The sequence below is a fragment of the Vulpes vulpes genome, chromosome 16 (assembly GCF_048418805.1).
Source record: "Vulpes vulpes isolate BD-2025 chromosome 16, VulVul3, whole genome shotgun sequence".
Classification (NCBI taxonomy): domain Eukaryota; kingdom Metazoa; phylum Chordata; class Mammalia; order Carnivora; family Canidae; genus Vulpes; species Vulpes vulpes.
The window spans coordinates 41,784,377-41,801,115 of NC_132795.1; the positions used below are offsets into that span (position 1 = coordinate 41,784,377).

Consider the following 16,739-nt stretch of genomic DNA (forward strand, 5'->3'; position numbering starts at 1 on the left):
TGCGTGCATTCCTATATACGATATGCCATGCCATATTTCTCAAGCAAATTGATCATTTATTTGCAATTTTTAGTTTTTATTAACATTACTGAATTCCAGTGGTGCCAATAATGTAAAGGTAAACAACTGCCTAGAATCTTGAATGTGCAATTGTGCGATCGCAGAGTCAATCACAAAATACAATTTGTCAACCTATGAGAGTGATACATGTGCAGATGGTACTGTGTGTATCTGGCTTATGATGAAGACCAGCCATCCTCTGCCCCAGTCTTCTCCATTTCCCTCAGTTTGCCTCTCCCAGAGGCAGATACTTTCCAACTCTTTTATTTTTTTTTAATTTTTATTTATTATTTATGTATTATAGTCACAGAGAGAGAGAGAGAGGCAGAGACACAGGCAGAGGAAGAAGCAGGCTCCATGCACCGGGAGCCCGATGTGGGATTCGATCCCGGGTCTCCAGGATCACGCCCTGGGCCAAAGGCAGGCACTAAACCGCTGCGCCACCCAGGGATCCCCTCCAACTCTTTTAGATATGTCTCCCACTTTATATATATCTTTTTTTTATAAATTTATTTTTTATTGGTGTTCAATTTGCCAACATATAGAATAACACCCAGTGCTCATCCCATCAAGTGCCCACCTCCCATTTTATATTTAAATGGTGTTTTATATTGCTGTTCTTACTTGAGATGGTTTGAGAACTTCATATCGTCTTCAGGGAGGATTTAACTTTCTTTTACCACATCTGAGACCCACTTCTAGCACCAGCCTCTCAATATCATACAGTTACATTAAATTTTTGGTTAGGTCAGTATCCAGGGCTTACATTATTATTATTACTATGTACTCACATATAATTTATTATGATTACATTTTCTTGAACTTTTTGTTTTTCTTGAATCAGAGCCTTCTTTCCATGATTTTCTTTGCCTTGAATCTATCATTAAGTCTTCCCACAAATTCTCTGAAGGGGAAATTCCTCTCAGTATTGAAACACATCGGTTCCTTTTCTTGTTAAAGAGATTTCTCAGATGATCTCTGTCATTCCTGATTTTTTGGTTCTATCAGTTGAGGAGAGAGGGATGTTAATTAAAATCTCCAACTATGATCATACAATTATTGACTTCTGTCATTCTGCTTCATGTATTTTGAAGTTCTGTTATTACATATGTAAACAATAAACCATCATGATTGCTATGCCTTCCTTTTTTTTTTTTTTAAGATTTTATTTATTTATTCATGAGAGACGCAGATTAAGAGAGAGGCAGAGACACAGGCAGAGGGAGAAGCAGGCTCCATGCAGGGAGCCCGACGTGGGACTCCATCCCGGGTTTCCAGGATCACGCCCTGGGCTGAAGGCGGCGCTAAACCGCTGGGCCACCAGGGCTGCCCTGCTATGTCTTCTTAGTGAAGGGACTGTTATTATTATAGAATGAGCCTCTTTATTTTTAATAATACTCATTATTTTGAAGTCTATTTTACCTGTTATTCATGAAATCACTTCTCACTTCTCACACCTTTTTTTCTCCATTAGTTTTCACCTTATCTGAGTCTTTATATTTAAAGACTTGTTTATTATATTATATTATAGACTGTTTCTTGCAGGCAATGTACCGTTGGTCTTGGTTTTTAAAAATCCATTCTTATAATCGCTGCCTTATATTGGAGTTTTTAGTCCATTGACATTTAATGTAGTTATTGATAAGGTATTTAATTAAGCCATTATATTATTTGTCTTCTTTTTATACCTTCTATTTCTTATTTCTGTGCAATTCCTTTTTTACTCTATTTTGTATTATTTGAATAATTTTAAAATTCCATTTTATCTGTTGACTTCCACTATACCTCTTAGCATCATTTTTTTTTCTTAGCATCATTTAACCTTTTTTTTTTTAAAGGTTTTTTTTTAAGATTTAACCTTTTTTAAGACCCTGGGATCACACCCTGAGCCAAAAGCTGTCATAAGTATTATGTCATAAGTATGTCATAAGTATTACCCCTTCATACATTATAAATGCTACAAGATAATGTCACAATTTTTGCCTTAAACAGTCCTATGTATTTTAAAGAAATTAAGAAAAATTTAAAGAAATTAAGAAAAAAACTTATTTGCTTTCAGATATGTAATTTTTTATTCTCTACCTTCCTTCCTAAAGTTTCAAGTTTCCATCTGATATCATTTTCCATTAGCCTAAATAATGTCTTTAATATTTCTTATTGTGCATGTTTATATTTATGGTCTCCTAAATTTTTAAAAAAATCTGACAGTATCTTTATTTTGCTTTTATTCTTAGAAGATATCTTCATCAGACATGAAATTCTAGATTGACAGTTTTGGTTTTTGCTAGCACTTTAAACATATTGTTGCACTGTCTTCTCACCTATGGAGATTTTCATGAGAAGTCATTGGTCATTTTAATTACTATTACCCTACATGTAATATGTTGTTTTTCTCTGGTTGCTTTTGAGATATCTCTTTATTTTTGCTGATTTGATGACCTAGGTGTGTGTGTGTGTGTGTGTGTGTGTGTTTTCTATATCTATCTTGCTTAGGATTAGCTAAGCTTCTTGAACCCATAAGCTTATGTTTTTTTATTAAATTTGGAAAGGTTTTGGTCATTATATCTTTAATTACTTTTCTGTTACATTCTCTCCACCACAGTTCATGAATCTCTTTTTCTCTCCCTCTTTTTTATATTTATTTCTTCCTCTCTGTTCTTTAGATTGGATTATGTCTATTGATTTGTCTTCAAGTTCTTACACTAAACCACCCAATGATTTTTTCATTTTCTATTTTTATTGTCATTTCTAATTTTTTCAATTCTAGAATTTCCATTTTGTTCTTTTTAAGTTTCTATTTCTTTGCTGAGATTTTTTATTTATTTATTTTTTACAAACACATTATTGTCTACTCCATTAGGCTTACTTACAACAGCTGTTTTTATATAATAGCTGCTGCTAAATCAGGTTTATTTATTAATCCAATATTTGGATCGTCTCTGGATTGGTGTCCACTAATTGTTCTTTTCCTTAAGGCAAGGCCATATTTTTCTGCTTCTTCATTTGTTGAGTAATCCTCAATTGTATTCTGGATATTGTGAATGTCTGGGGTTTTTTTACATTCCTCTGAAAAGTATATATACTTTTGTTTTGCCAGGCAGTAACTTTCATTAAGCTCAAATTATAAACTCTGTCTCAAATTATAGTTTTGTTTCATTTGTTCATTTTGCTTTTTTGTTTTTTGTTTTTTTTGGTTTTTTTTGGTTGGACAGTGTGCAGTCAGCCCACTGTTGTTGATGACTCCAGAGTTAGACAGACTCTTGGCCAGAAATTATACACAGAATTTTGGGTTCGCCTTTCTGAATCTCTTTTTCCCAAGATTCCTCTTTCACTTTAAGCAGCTGTTTGTCCCAAATTCTATTCTCTGGCTCTTTAAGTCAGAAAGTTTGTGTGTTTCTAATGGAGTTTTAGCTGTTCTGTGGTTCTGCCTTCAACTGGCCCTAAAACTAAAAGCTGTAAACGGCTAACTAACCTTATGCTATTATCTTCATCCAAGTTTTCAATGTCCCCCCAGAATCATCTTGGTTTTGTCTGCTTTCCAGTATTTTTAGGCAGATTTTTTTTTTTTTTAATTTTCCAGAGTTCGCAGTTTTTATCTATGAAAAGGTCAAATCTGGTAGGAGCTTACTACTCATATGAGAAGCAGAAGGGCTCTTTGTGGGGATTTTTGCATCCCTTCTTTATCTTAGTTGTTCTTTGTCTTTGATATCAAGGGTTTCTGGAAATGTCTGGTCCCTCATCTTTTGTTCCTGTGTGCAAGCCATTATTCTCAAAGGATGAGTTTCATTGTAGAGTGATTAAGCAGGCACTGGCCATTTTGTGGGGGGTAACTTCAAAATATTGTTTTTTCCCTTGAGGACATTCCATTTTTCTTGGGAACAGTCTTGCAGTTTCTAACCATAGGAAGTCTGCTTGGATGCCTGCAAAGTCAGGTTGAAAAAGAGTCTCAGGATTCAGCATTTAGACTTTTAATGAATCCTTCCATTTTTAACTCAGTTGCTTTACAATCTCCCTGGGATCTGTTTCTCCAGAGAGTAAGCCTTTCCAACTTCTATTGGGGTGATGGAGGTAGTTGGCTGTACAGATTGGGGAAGCTAATGTAAGGGTCCAGCCATTCCTTAATCAAACTTTCAACTGTTGGTTTTGTTTTCAGCTCTTAGTCCTGAATTCAGAGGTTCTGGTAGCTTCAATACCTTGGGCTTTTCTTGTATTAAAATTGGATAATTTCTTGTTGGCTGTGTCCCTTTTGCCCTCTCCAGTCTTGTTGTTGCTTTTTCCATTCTGCTAATTCAGTTACCATCCACCCTACTTGTCCCCGCAGTGTCACTAAAATAAAATAAAGTCTCTGTTTATGTACTTGGCGTCCTTTTGTGTTTGTGCTTCTTTCTTTACTCCTTTACTTTCATTTTTGGTGGTGTTTTTGGAGGACGGTGGCATTTTTGGAGGAAGGTGTTCTCTTCCTTTATTCATAAAGAGCAAATAAATTATAAAGTATCAACATGAGAAAACTTAACTTTTCTAGTTAAACACTAAAAACAGACTTTTCATTGTATGAGGTTAAAATCTTAATCAGCCACGAAAGACCGGATAGCTCTCGCAGGAGAATCAAGTGGAGGGCGGTGGTGCTTATGAATGCCTTAGAATCACGGAGTTTCTGAGCCATACGGAACCTGTAGGTTTTATTGGAACGGAAAATTTCACACCTTTTTTTTAGCGGTGGTACTTATTTCTTTTCTTAAATGAAATTTTACTTGTACCTCAATATATAAAACAGAAAAAGTTATGAATTCCCCCCCCCCCCCCCCAGACATTTAGTTTTTCTTTTCTTTTGTACAGCCACGTTGCTCTTTTCCAAGAACTTTGGGATTTCCCAGGGTGCAGATGGGACACCATTGCTTTAGTGGTGACATTTTATAGGGCTTTAGCCGGAAGAGTATGCACAACCGTCTCTCTGGTGTGAGTGCTTGGAGAATGTTAAGAAGCAACAACAGTGCGAATTAAACTACAGTAAATAAACTATACATAAACTGTACTTGAGCACACACTCCGATTGGGGGCACTCACTATGTGATGGGTTTTATACCCAGTATCTCATTTAACTCTCACGAGGCCGCTACGAGGAAGGCATGATGGCTATTCCAGATTGTAGGGGAGGAAACGGGGGCCTGGAGGGACTGGGGCCTTGTTCGTGGATACACAGCTCGGAAGTGGGGGAGCTGGGACCCCAACCCGGTTCTGTCCGGCTCGGGGCCCATCTCCTTCACACCTGACACCAGGCCCAGGGGCTGGGCGGGCGGGCTGTCCCGGGGCTGCCTCCCTCGGTGGCAGAGGCGGCAGGACAGGCCCCGGCCCCGGCCCCAGCCCCGTCTGTCTCCCCTCCCCAGGCAGCCGCAGCTCCCGGACACCCCGCCCTACTCGGCGTCAGACTCCAGTTCTCCTCCCGACGCCAAAGGTGAGCGGCCCCTGCAGCCCCTGCGGCGTCCGCCCCGCGGGGCACGGGTCAGAGCGGCCCGTCACCCGCCTGTGCCCCCAGGTGCGTGCTGCGCCCCCGCGACGCCCTCGGGCCCGAGGAGCCCCGCCGCGGCCCCGCCTGCGCCGCCCCCCGCGCACCTGCCGCTGAGCAGCTCCGGCCCCCTGCGCCGCGGCCTCCTCACCTGCCTCGCGGACACCTGTCGGCGCCCGGCCCCGCCCGCCCGCGGCGTGTGCGCCCACCTGGGGATCGGCCCGGCCCGCCAGCAGCAGCGCCCCCGCCAGCCGCCCCGGTACTTAGTGAGCACGACGCTCCCAGCGGCCCCAGCCCTCCGGCCCCCAGCCCCCCAGCCCTCTCGGACCCCCGCAGCCCTCCGGCCCCCCGCCCCCCGCAGCCCTCCCGGGCCCCGCTCCCCCCCCCCGCAGCCCTCTCCGACCCCCGCAGCCCTCCCGGGCCCCGCTCCCCCCCGCCCCCCGCAGCCCTCCCGGCCCCCCGCAGCCCGCAGCCCTCCTGGGCCCCGCTCCCCCGCCCCCCCCGCAGCCCTCTCCGACCCCCGCAGCCCTCCCGGCCCCCCGCAGCCCGCAGCCCTCCTGGGCCCCGCTCCCCCCCCCCCCCGCAGCCCTCTCCGACCCCCGCAGCCCTCCCGGCCCCCCGCAGCCCGCAGCCCTCCCGGGCCCCGCTCCCCCCCCCCCCCGCAGCCCTCTCCGACCCCCGCAGCCCGCAGCCCTCGCGGTCCCCTCGCCCGCCCCCCCGCCCCCCGGCCCCGCCGGCCCCGCCGGCCCCGCCCGCTCGGAAGCGCGAGCCGCGGCGGCCTCTCCAGCAGGTGGCGCTGGTGGCGCAGAGATCGGACGCGGCCCGGCGCCGACCTAGGACCGTCCTTGGGTTCAGACGCCCGACCCCAAAGCCTCACCCTCACCGTCGGATACAGAGGGGGCCTGAGAGCGGGGCAGACTCCGCGGCTTCCCTGCCTTCCCTGCTGATGAACATTAACATCCCCCCCTCCTCCTTCCCCTTCTTTTCTCCTCCCTTCCTCCTTCTAAACCTAAAGAATGGCAAAAAAGAGTAAAGGTCCTCAAAAATTGTGCTGAAATTCCACGTGAAGAAAAAATTTCAGGCATAAAATGTGCACCTCTCGGGCTATACCTTAGGTCCATATCTTCTCTGCCTCAGTGGGCCCTGCGCAAATGTGGTCAGAGCTTATTTTCCAAGCAGCCGAACCTCAGCTCTACAGGATATTGGAAAACTAAGTTTCAGACTAGGAGGGATGCTGAGCCAGGATCTTGTCCTATTGCAGACCAGCAGGGCTTGAGCTGTCGTAACCAACCAGAATTAGTCTTTTTAAAAAAATATTTTATTTGTTCACGTGAGACACACAGAGAGGCAGAGACACAGGCAGAGAGAGAAGCAGGCTCCCTGCGGGGAGCCCGACACAGGACTCAATCCCGTGCCCTGGGGTCATGCCCTGGGCCACAGGCCCAACGGCTGAGCCCCCACGTCCCTAACCAGAATCAGCCTTGAGAAGGCCAGGAGCAGAGACCTGGAATATTGAATCTGATGTGCTGCAACCTGGAGAGCAGAAACTCTTAACCTTCATTTTGGGTTCTTGATTTTAGAACCTCGTTTCCACCAACCAAGAAGAGAAAGTGCACAGAGGTGCTGGAGGACCCCGGGGACTGCCAGGTGTGGGCCCAGCACCAGGACCCTGGGGACTGCCAGGTGTGGGCCCAGCATGAGGACCCCAGGGACTGCCAGGTGTGGGCCCAGCACGCCCGAGCAGGTGAGCCGACCTGGGGCCTGTCCCCGCGTTCACCCTTCAGCCAGGGGTTAGTCCCCGGGGGTTTCCTCCTCTCCTCCTAACCCCGTTACCGGTTACCAGCGGTGCTAGGTGGGGTCATGCAGGGCCTCCTGGGGAGAGATGCCACATTCTCTCCCTCTCCCTCTCTCTGGTGGAGGCCAAATGACCATCCTCTGGATCTCAGGGCGGTGTGTCTGGGAGGACACAGGCTCCAGGCGGGTGGCAGCGTACAAGGTGGCAGCACGTTCTGCAGCCTGCCGGTGTGCTGTTGCTTGGTGCGTTGCAACCCTTCTCAACTTTAATAGGAATCTTGGTAAAACACGGTTTTGATTGAACCTGAGATGATGTTGAACCTGCAGCCTGAGGCGGGGTCCGAGATTCTGGGGCCCCGACGAGCTCCCAGGGGCTCCCAGGCCTGCGGGCCCGCGGCAGGTACTCTGAGAAGCCGACTTTGGAGAGTTTCTCCAAAGTGGAGCAGGAACCACTGAGAGACTTGAGTTCCCCTAGGACTCACTTCCAAGTTAGCGGGTTCCAAGTCGATCTTTCAGATTCTATCGGTCCAGTTCCTTCGGCCGGAAGATCAAGTCTTCAGCAGAATCATAGGATGCCCAAGGGGTCAGATGACCTTATCTTTGGTCTTATATAACCGATGACCCATCATGTTTTGAGCTTAGAGACCTCTTCAAGTTGTGAACAAATTGGACTTTTCGGAGTCCGAAACCTTGACCTTTGAGAATACATGCAGCGGCACTTACCAGGCAAAAGGATAAGCCCCCGTGCGTCTTCTATCAGCTGCTGTGTGAATAATCAGATGCAGGCCCCGTGAATGGGCGCCCAGACTTAGGGTACATCCCTTTTATTCCCATGCATCAGCTTGGCAGGAGGTTTACAGACTTCTATCCTGGAGCTCTCTTTCCTCCTCCTGTTCCCAACTCCAGGGGTTTCTACTACCCTTAAAGGTGATGCAGGTGGCTTCCTCGCCTGCTTGAGTTGCTGCCCTTGTCTTTCAAGGCCACAGGATTAGAACCAGTCCTCTGCGCTTGTGCAGCCCACTGTCCTTTCAGGGATGTCTGGCCTCGGCTCCAGCTCCAGCTCCAGCTCCGCCAAGGCCCACAGAGGCCGCCCCCCACCCCCGGGAGTGCTGGGGCACACGCGCACTGGGCATCCGGCCCTTGCAAGAACCAGACCTCTCCCTGCCTCCTTTTCTTTCGCATGGATCCAGCCTGGCCAGCAGTTGCTTGGTTTTCCTTATTCAACCCTTGAGCCACAAAATGCTAATGAAAGTCTCCTTTCTGGATAATTTGGAGCTCACAGTCCACCTTCCTCTGCGAACTTCCTGAGTCTCCTCCAGGATCCTTACATCTAGCCTGCAGCTTCTTTGTGATTCTCAAACACAAAAGGCTGAGTAAGTTCCCAGCCAGACGAGGGACCCATCTGTTCACCTCCCACAGAGGCAGCGGCCCACGGAGAGAACCCAGCAAGCCACCCAAACCTTCCTAGCCTTTCCCCATCAAACCAGATTGCTGCTCAAATCGTCCTGGCCGTTGCAGGGTTTGGCTCCATCCTGCAATGATTTTCTGCTGCCTGCCTCTTGGAGAGGACATTGATTTTTTTTTTTTTTTTTCACCATCTCCAGAGAAAGTCATGGAAGAGGATCCGAAATGTCTCAACAGATAGGAAATTTTGAATTCCTTGTTTCAGTCCTTATTCGAACAGAGGTCACTGAAAAGCCCATGAAAGATGGGCATTGCCTCCAGACAATGGTTCCAGAATGTAAATGAACAGGTTCCTGGGGTGGGGGTGGAGGGAGGCAAAAATCCGAATGCTGTGTTTTCATCACAGTTTACATTTTCTGCCGAAGTCTTCTAGTAGAGAACTCCTATTTGTTGTGGCGGAGGGCGAGGGTTTTTACAAAGACAGGAGAGCAGGAAGGAGGAGCTCATGCTAGTTATTATTGGGCAGGGATTTCGGTGGGAGATGTTCTAAATCAATCAATAAGGCTTTTCTGGTGACCTTCGCCCAAGCAGTTCACTTTGTCCAAGGGTTCCAAGAGTCCCATTTATAGGCTCACAATGTGGACTCACTGGGTTGCTATGGGCAGATGTAACATCTTGCTTAGAGAGAAAATAGCTGGTGGGCAGGCTCCTTCTAGCTGTTTCCAGCCCCACGTGGTCTAGACCCCATATATGAGAGGGTTCCCGCTTCCCTCTGATCCGAACCCCAATTATAAGAGAGTTCATGGACTCATACGTTTTGAACCTCAAATATGGAAGGGCATTTCAGCCCCAGAGTGGTGGCCTTTGGCCCCCAGGAGAGGTGCACTGGCTGAGTTCACACTTTGGAATCAGAAAAAGTATCTGCTCATCTCCTCAGCAGCTGGGGACTTTCTGAGACTGACTCTTTTTTTTTGTTTTTTAAAGATTTATTTTTTGGGGAGAAATTGAGAGAGTGAGCACACACAAGTGAAAGCAGGGTAGGGCTTGGGCAGAAGGAAGAGGGAGAGGGACAAGCAGAAGCCTCCTCATTGAGGGACTGGATCTCAGGACCCTGAGGTCACCAGTTGAGCTGAAACCAAGAGTCAGCCACTTAACGAACTGAGCCACCTAGGTGCCCCAAGACTGACTTTTCTTGATTGTCAAATGAGGATCATAATTTCTATTTCACCCATTTCTAAGATTCTCTTAAAAGTAATGTATAAAATAACATTTTTGAAAGACATTAAAAATGCAAGCTATGAGTTTTTCCAACAGGTGAGGACTTGAGCACTTTGCTGCCTTCACACTTCTATTCCTCTTCTGCTACGGGTTCTCAAGAAATCCTCCATGTAGCATGAAGGGAAGAGGATGGCTTGAATCCTGTCTCTTCCACTTAGCAGCTGTGACACTGGGCAAGTTTTTTCAGGTGTTTGAACCCCAGTTTCCACATTTGTTAAATGACACGAGGAATCCTGACCTCCTAACCACTCGGTAAATCAGTTTGGCTGCATGGACTAATGCATATCCTATGTCCCCGTCATTCCACTGCTAGGAATATGTCTTCCAGAAATATGCAGGTACACCCACTAAAAGACACACAAAAATATCCATAGCAGCATTACTTATAATATCCATGAACTGAAAAATAACCCAAATGGCCATCAAAGGCAGGAGAAGGAACGCCTGGGTGGCTCAGTGGTTGAGCATCTGCCTTTGGCTCAGGGTGTGACCCTGGGGTCCTGGGATCAAGTCCTGCATGAGGCTCCCCGCAGGAAGCCTGCTTCTCCCTCTGCGTGTGTCTCTGCCTCTCTCTCTGGGTCTCTCAGGAATAAATAAATACAATCTTAAAAAAAAAAAAGGCAGGATAAATTGTGGTACATTCCTCCAGTAATAGAGATGAACAAATGATTGCCATTTGCAACAATAATGAGTGAATCCCATAAACACAATATTGGGCGAAAGAAGCCAACACGTAAGAGTATATATCATAGGACTCCATTTCTATAAACTCCTCTATGGCATTAGATTTCAAAATAGTCATTTGTCTTGGGCAGGAGAAAGTAGTAGCTGGAAGAGGACACAAGAGTGTCTTCTAGAGGGCTGGACATGTCCTATTTCTTGGCCCAACGCTAGTTACCCAGTAAAATTCACTTTATTAGGAAGCATCAAATTGCATACTAATGATCTCGCATAATAATGCATTCTTTTTTATGTATATTGTACTTAGTCAAGAAAGTTTATTGAAAAAACAAAAGTATCCTTACCTTGCAGAGTTGATGAGAAGCTATGCCAAGTGTGTGGGTGCGCTTGGGGACAGCGGTGGTGGAGACAGCACACGGGAGTAGTAGACGTTCTTATTAGTGTGAACAGTGATAGGTCCCAGCATTGGGCTCAGGCTCTTTTTTTTTTTTTTTTTAAAGATTTTATTTATTTATTGAGAGAGACACACACACAGAGAGACAGAGACAGAAGCAAGCTCCCTGTAAGGGGCCGGATGTGGGACTCCATCCGGATCCTGGGATCATGCCCCAAGCTGAAGGCAGATGCTTAACCACTAAGCCACCCCAGGCTCAGGCTTTTGCCTTGAAGTTCAGTGTGGCCTGGGGCCCAGGGTCTCACCAGCGGATATCCAGCTCCTCCTGGAGGGGAAGCCCTGGCTGCGTCGGTCCCGTGGGAGCGGTGCCCCATCCCTTTGCTGCTGTAATGAGAAAAAGCAGGAAAGGCCCAATCCTTGACCTTGCCACCACGAGTGAGTGGGGAAGGGCCCGAGTTAGTGATCGTCACTCAGGCACTCGGTGTGAGTTATTCCACCTCCGACTGAGTTCTCACGGAGGCCAAGAGCAGAAGTATTGGCCAAGGCTTCTTAGAAACAGCCGAGGCACCTGAGCTGAAGCAAGGCTACGTGATGATGATGACAGTGCCACTGGTAAGAAGTCAAAGTGCCACCGTTTAGGCCCTTACTGGGGATAGACAGGCGCTGAGCATGGATGGACGTAACCCGTTGAATCCCTTCAGCAGCCCCAGGAGGCTGTTACTCCCGTTTTGTAGATGAAGAACCTGAAGCCCAGAGACCTGAAACCATTTGCCTGGATTGTACAGCCAGTGAGTGTGGAGTTGTGACTCAGGCCCAGGCCCGTCGGATTCCAGACTCCAAGCTCTTGAACTTCTTTTAGACTCTTTTTCCGCTGGAGGACAGAGGAAGAAAAGATGGGAGGATAGTGTCTTCCTTTCTCGGGATTTTGTCTAAGCAGGAGAACCCTGGAAGGTGTTTGTGTGTGTGTGTGTGTGTTGAAAAGTTTTTAGGTCTGGTAACTTTTGGAGGAGTGACAGCCTGAAGAGGTCCTTGTGCTGCTGACCTTCTACAGTCCAAGCCAGGAAAACGGTTTTCATGATTTTGCAAAATCTTTTCAAAATGGTTGTCTACAAAAACTGAAAAAAAAAAAAAAAAAAAAAGTTGTTTTCCTTAAGTGACATGTAATAGAGAGATACCCCCATAAACCTATTTTCTATGACATTTGAGACCAAAGACCACCTGCAGCAGCTGTGTTACTTATTCATTTGAGGAAGTCCTCAGTGCAAGTGTAAAGAAAGGAAGTTGGGAGGGCGAAAGCCAACCCAGCATTTACCAACCTGTGGGCTCAGAGCACGCTCCACAGGAACTCATGTCACACTTCTGTGTTGGTGCTTACAGCCCTGCACCTGAGCTTACAAACACCCACTATTTCCCTCTCACTCCTGAAGTCAGGCATGAGTGATTGGAGGGGGATTAAAAGAGAAACAGAAACATACCAATAGAATTTACACCAAGATTATCCAAGGGTGAATCACACGGTCTGGAGGCATACTCAAATTAAGACAATTTGCAAGGATTATGCAAAAATAGTAGCTTGGGCCTGTGAAATTGCTGTTATTTTAACATATGAAAATAGCAATTTCGTATTGTCAATACTACATACTTTCGACCCTTTCTGTCACTTTATCTTGGCTTTAGCTTCTGGAAGCGCTTTCACTTGTACTATGATAGTCTCTCTGCTTGTATAACGTTGCAAGATGGGCAAGACATCTGCTTTAATTTCTGTTTTTGCTGTTGAAGGAAGTAAGACCCTAAGTGAATAAATAGCTCATCTAAGTTCAGAAAGCTAGTGCCACAAGGGACCTGTAACGGATTAGATGTAGTGGTTGCAATGAACAAAAACAAAGAAACAAAGGACAAAATCCCCAAAACCTCAAAGTGCCTTAAGCAAAAAACAAACAAAAAACAAAACTGGAGGATTCCTTGGCTCCTGTAACCTAAGAGTTTAGAATTGGATCCCAGAACTCCAATCACGACATCAGAACTGGGTGCCCTTCATTCTCAAACCTGCCTTCTGCTGTGTGGGCTACGGTCCCAGACAGGCTTTTCCTTCATGTACCAAAATGGTGCCAGCAGCTCTTGGGGCTGTGATCTCATGGGTTTAAAGCTCATAGCAAAGAGTCAGCATCTTGGAACCCGTGTCCCCTGAAGGGCTGAGGTCCACTCTGCTTGGATTGGCTTGGGTCATGAGTCTACCTGATGCAGTTATCCATGCAAGTAGTGAATGCTGTGCTTTAACTGGTCCAGCCTGGGCCCCCGTACCCTCCTCCAGCTGGGAGTGGACTCCACTGGAACCATGTTGACTGGAAGAGGGGAGATGCTGTGCAGGAAGTAGAGTAGATAGATACTGAGGGCAGAGTTTCCACCAAGTACTCATGATGGCATCATAGAGATCACTGACCCCAAACTGCTCTTGTTACAGATGAGGAAACAAGGCTAGCCACATGTCTCCTGCCTCCCAACACTTATCACTTTCCACATGGTCACTCTTCCTCATACGCGGCCAGTTCATTCGCTCCATGCAGCTGTCTGTGAGTCCAGGAAAAACAGCCTTGGAAGAAGGATCTAACACTGATTTCTTTTTTTTTTTTTTAATTTTTTTTTAACACCGATTTCTTTGCAGTGACAAGTAGGAGTTACAGCAGTGAAGTGCAAGACTACAACAGTGAGGGGCTGAACGTGATGCCAGTGGACCAGTGTTCTCCTACTCTGAAGTGGCAGCCATACCAAAGTGTTCCTTGGCACAGTTTATTAAATGGTCATTATGAAAAACTGTAAGTGGCCCAGGACCCCCTGGTGGTGTACTGGAGAGTGAGGGAAGAAAGGCAGTGCTAACTCTCAAGACTAAATCCAAGTATTTGGGCTTTGATGCCACCCCTGATCAAATAGAAGGGGGTCAATGAGAAAGTGTGTCTTACTCCTTATGTTTTGCAGTCCAACTAATGAGTAGCTGGGACATGGGCTTCTGGCTTTTTGGAATCCACATTATAATCCCAACTCATTATAATTTACCCACTAAATGATGGAGGGAGAGCGAATCTTTCTGAGATCATATACCCAGTTCAAACTAAAAGCTGGAAAATAGGGATTTCCCGAATCAGTAACATTTAAGCCTGCAGCTGATTTAAAATTCCACAGAATACTGTTTTGGGGGCCACGTTAAATTGCTAGCTGGTGACATTCCCCCTCCCCCAATATCTATGTTGTGAATCAGTATGTCAAGCTCATTGTCAACATACACGACGACAACAACAACAACAACAACAACAAAAACAAAAACATACACGACAACAATCCTAGCTGGTGGTGGCTTTGTATTTAGAGACTGAAATGAAACCGTACAAAATATCTTTAAACTATAAAAGTTTCATCGTGATCTTATGACATTATAGTTTCAGGAAGTAAATGTGGACCTATGTTTTATTGCTCTTAAATATCCTCTGAACCTTCTCTTTATTCCTTAGGGTATAATTTACCTACCTAAATCTTCTAGAATTTTCAAGATTATAAATGCCTTCTTGAAAAATCTGAAAAATGTTAATGGCTAAAGAATAGGACTTTCAAGTAATAAATATAATGTGAAATGAGAAACTTTGATCTATAAACTTGAGGGCCTTCCCTGATATTTCCCAAATTCAAATATAGCTCCTTTAAGAGCAAAACTTATCACTAGGACTTTCATGTTGGAGAAACTTTTAGAAGGAAGAAATCATTTCCTTAAAACAAATTCTAAGGACTTAAACAGACTTTGGGGGTTGGTGTGTTGAATGGGAGGCAGAAAGGAGCAAATTGCTAATTGCATCATTGAAATGTCACAACTTTGTGTCTTTGCCACTGTGTCCAATTAGATGAAGAAAGGAAGGGTCCACTGGTCTTGGTTTTGAGTCTTGGCCTTCATTTGGTTATATTTTGGGGGAGTATTCCATGTGCTATCTTAAATATGACTACTGAGGTTGTGAAACCCGTGATCAAGTTTTTGAGGCAACTTACCCTTCTTCTTACTTGAGTAGATTTTTTTTTTTTTTTTAAGTTTTGAACAGCCAATCTAAGCTCCACTGATCTGGAAAAAAAGGAGAACATGGATGGTATCAGCTCAAAGGTATAGAGGCAGATTTATCTTGAATGCTTAGACGTAATTCACTTCTCTTAAGTGCAAGAAAAAGACCATGTTAATCTACATTAGACTTCATGTTGTCTTGATTTCACTACTCATATCATTGAGACAGAAAATTGCTTGTCCCAGATTATTTTGTCTAATTTGTCACAAGAATATTGTTTCCTTAAATTACTTAAAAGCAATCCAGTTAGGGGATTGAACATTCATCAAAAACTTTGTCTTCTGAGTGATACTTAAAACCTGTTTTGAAAGAGCTTTTAAAAAGCCAGTTTAGTTGACTTGATGTATAACTTTTGATATCAAGAACAGAATTGCTATTTTTAGGTAAACAGATTTCTATAACCAGAGTTTGGTGTTTAAGATTCAGAATCATCTTCAACTGCATAAGTGTTGTTGGTTGATTCAGTTTCTGCTTCTGACTGTCTTTAAATTTCAGGCTTAAATGTTCCTATCTGAGCTGTAAACCTTACCTGCTTCCTTCGGAGTCTTTGATAGTGAAACATGGAAGATCACAAAAAGATATTTCCTTTTTTTCTCAACCAAGACAGTTCTTATTACCCTCTGCAGTAAAATCTATACAATTTCATTCATCTAGCCGTGAGATGAGTAAATTCGATTAGTTCTAGAAACATGAGTCAATATGAAGTTCCCAGACGGCATAAGACATGTGGTCTTTATCAAATCCTTCACTCAGTGAATGTTCTTGGATTTGCTGCTGCGGGCACTCTGATTGCGGAGCCTTTGACGGATCAGCTACTTGGGAGTAATCAATGATCCAGTGACTTGATCCATTGGGAAGGTGCTTAACTTGCAAAGAACATGAACACTTTTTTCCCAAGAGACTCATTCATATTTTCTGTCTCTGGAATTAGAGGAAAATGTAGAAACTCAATGTTGTTCATTATAATGGCAGCCATCCAAATTGAGATCCCAGAAAGCACAGACCCATGAAGCAGCAGAGAGCTAGCAGAGCAGTAAATCTGCCCTTCTCTGCTTCTGGTCCTGGGAAGGAGCTCCTTTCCTGGGGAAAACCCCACATTTAGGAATCTTGACGAATTAAAAATCCTGTTCCATATCTACAACATGTATAGGAAAAACTTACCAAAAAGGTTTCACCTTCTATATTCTGTTCTTTACTCAATAATGTTACACATGTAGGGTGTTTTATTTTTCTTAACATTTAAAGGGATCTAATTAAACCCATGATACTCAAAGCACTGATATTGAAAATAATTTGATAGGACAAATAAAGCAAGGGCCTGATTAGCCATCCCGCCGCTTCTGTTCCCAGTAGATGTAACCAGCATAGTAGGTTTTCAGTGCCATTACCAGATCAGGAAGGGAAAAAGGAAATGGCCAAACTCTGGTGAAAATAGGTTTGCAATCAGTATTCTTACACTGGCTCTGGTGAATCTAGTTTAAAGCTATTCCTGGTAATTCTGACCAGCCTCCTTTTTCCTTCTGACCAT

At 45.0% G+C, this 16,739-nt stretch overlaps 1 protein-coding gene across 1 annotated transcript in view; it reads left to right on the top strand.

Moving 5' to 3' along the window:
* MYRFL (myelin regulatory factor like) overlaps nucleotides 1-16,739 on the top strand; it is a 101,809-nt gene that overhangs the window by 20,921 nt on the left and 64,149 nt on the right. Inside the window, exons 3-5 of the mRNA XM_072741590.1 lie at nucleotides 5,445-5,822; nucleotides 7,144-7,307; nucleotides 13,777-13,927. Of these exons, the coding sequence (XP_072597691.1) occupies nucleotides 5,445-5,822; nucleotides 7,144-7,307; nucleotides 13,777-13,927 (693 nt within the window). The remainder of the gene's footprint in view (nucleotides 1-5,444; nucleotides 5,823-7,143; nucleotides 7,308-13,776; nucleotides 13,928-16,739) is intronic.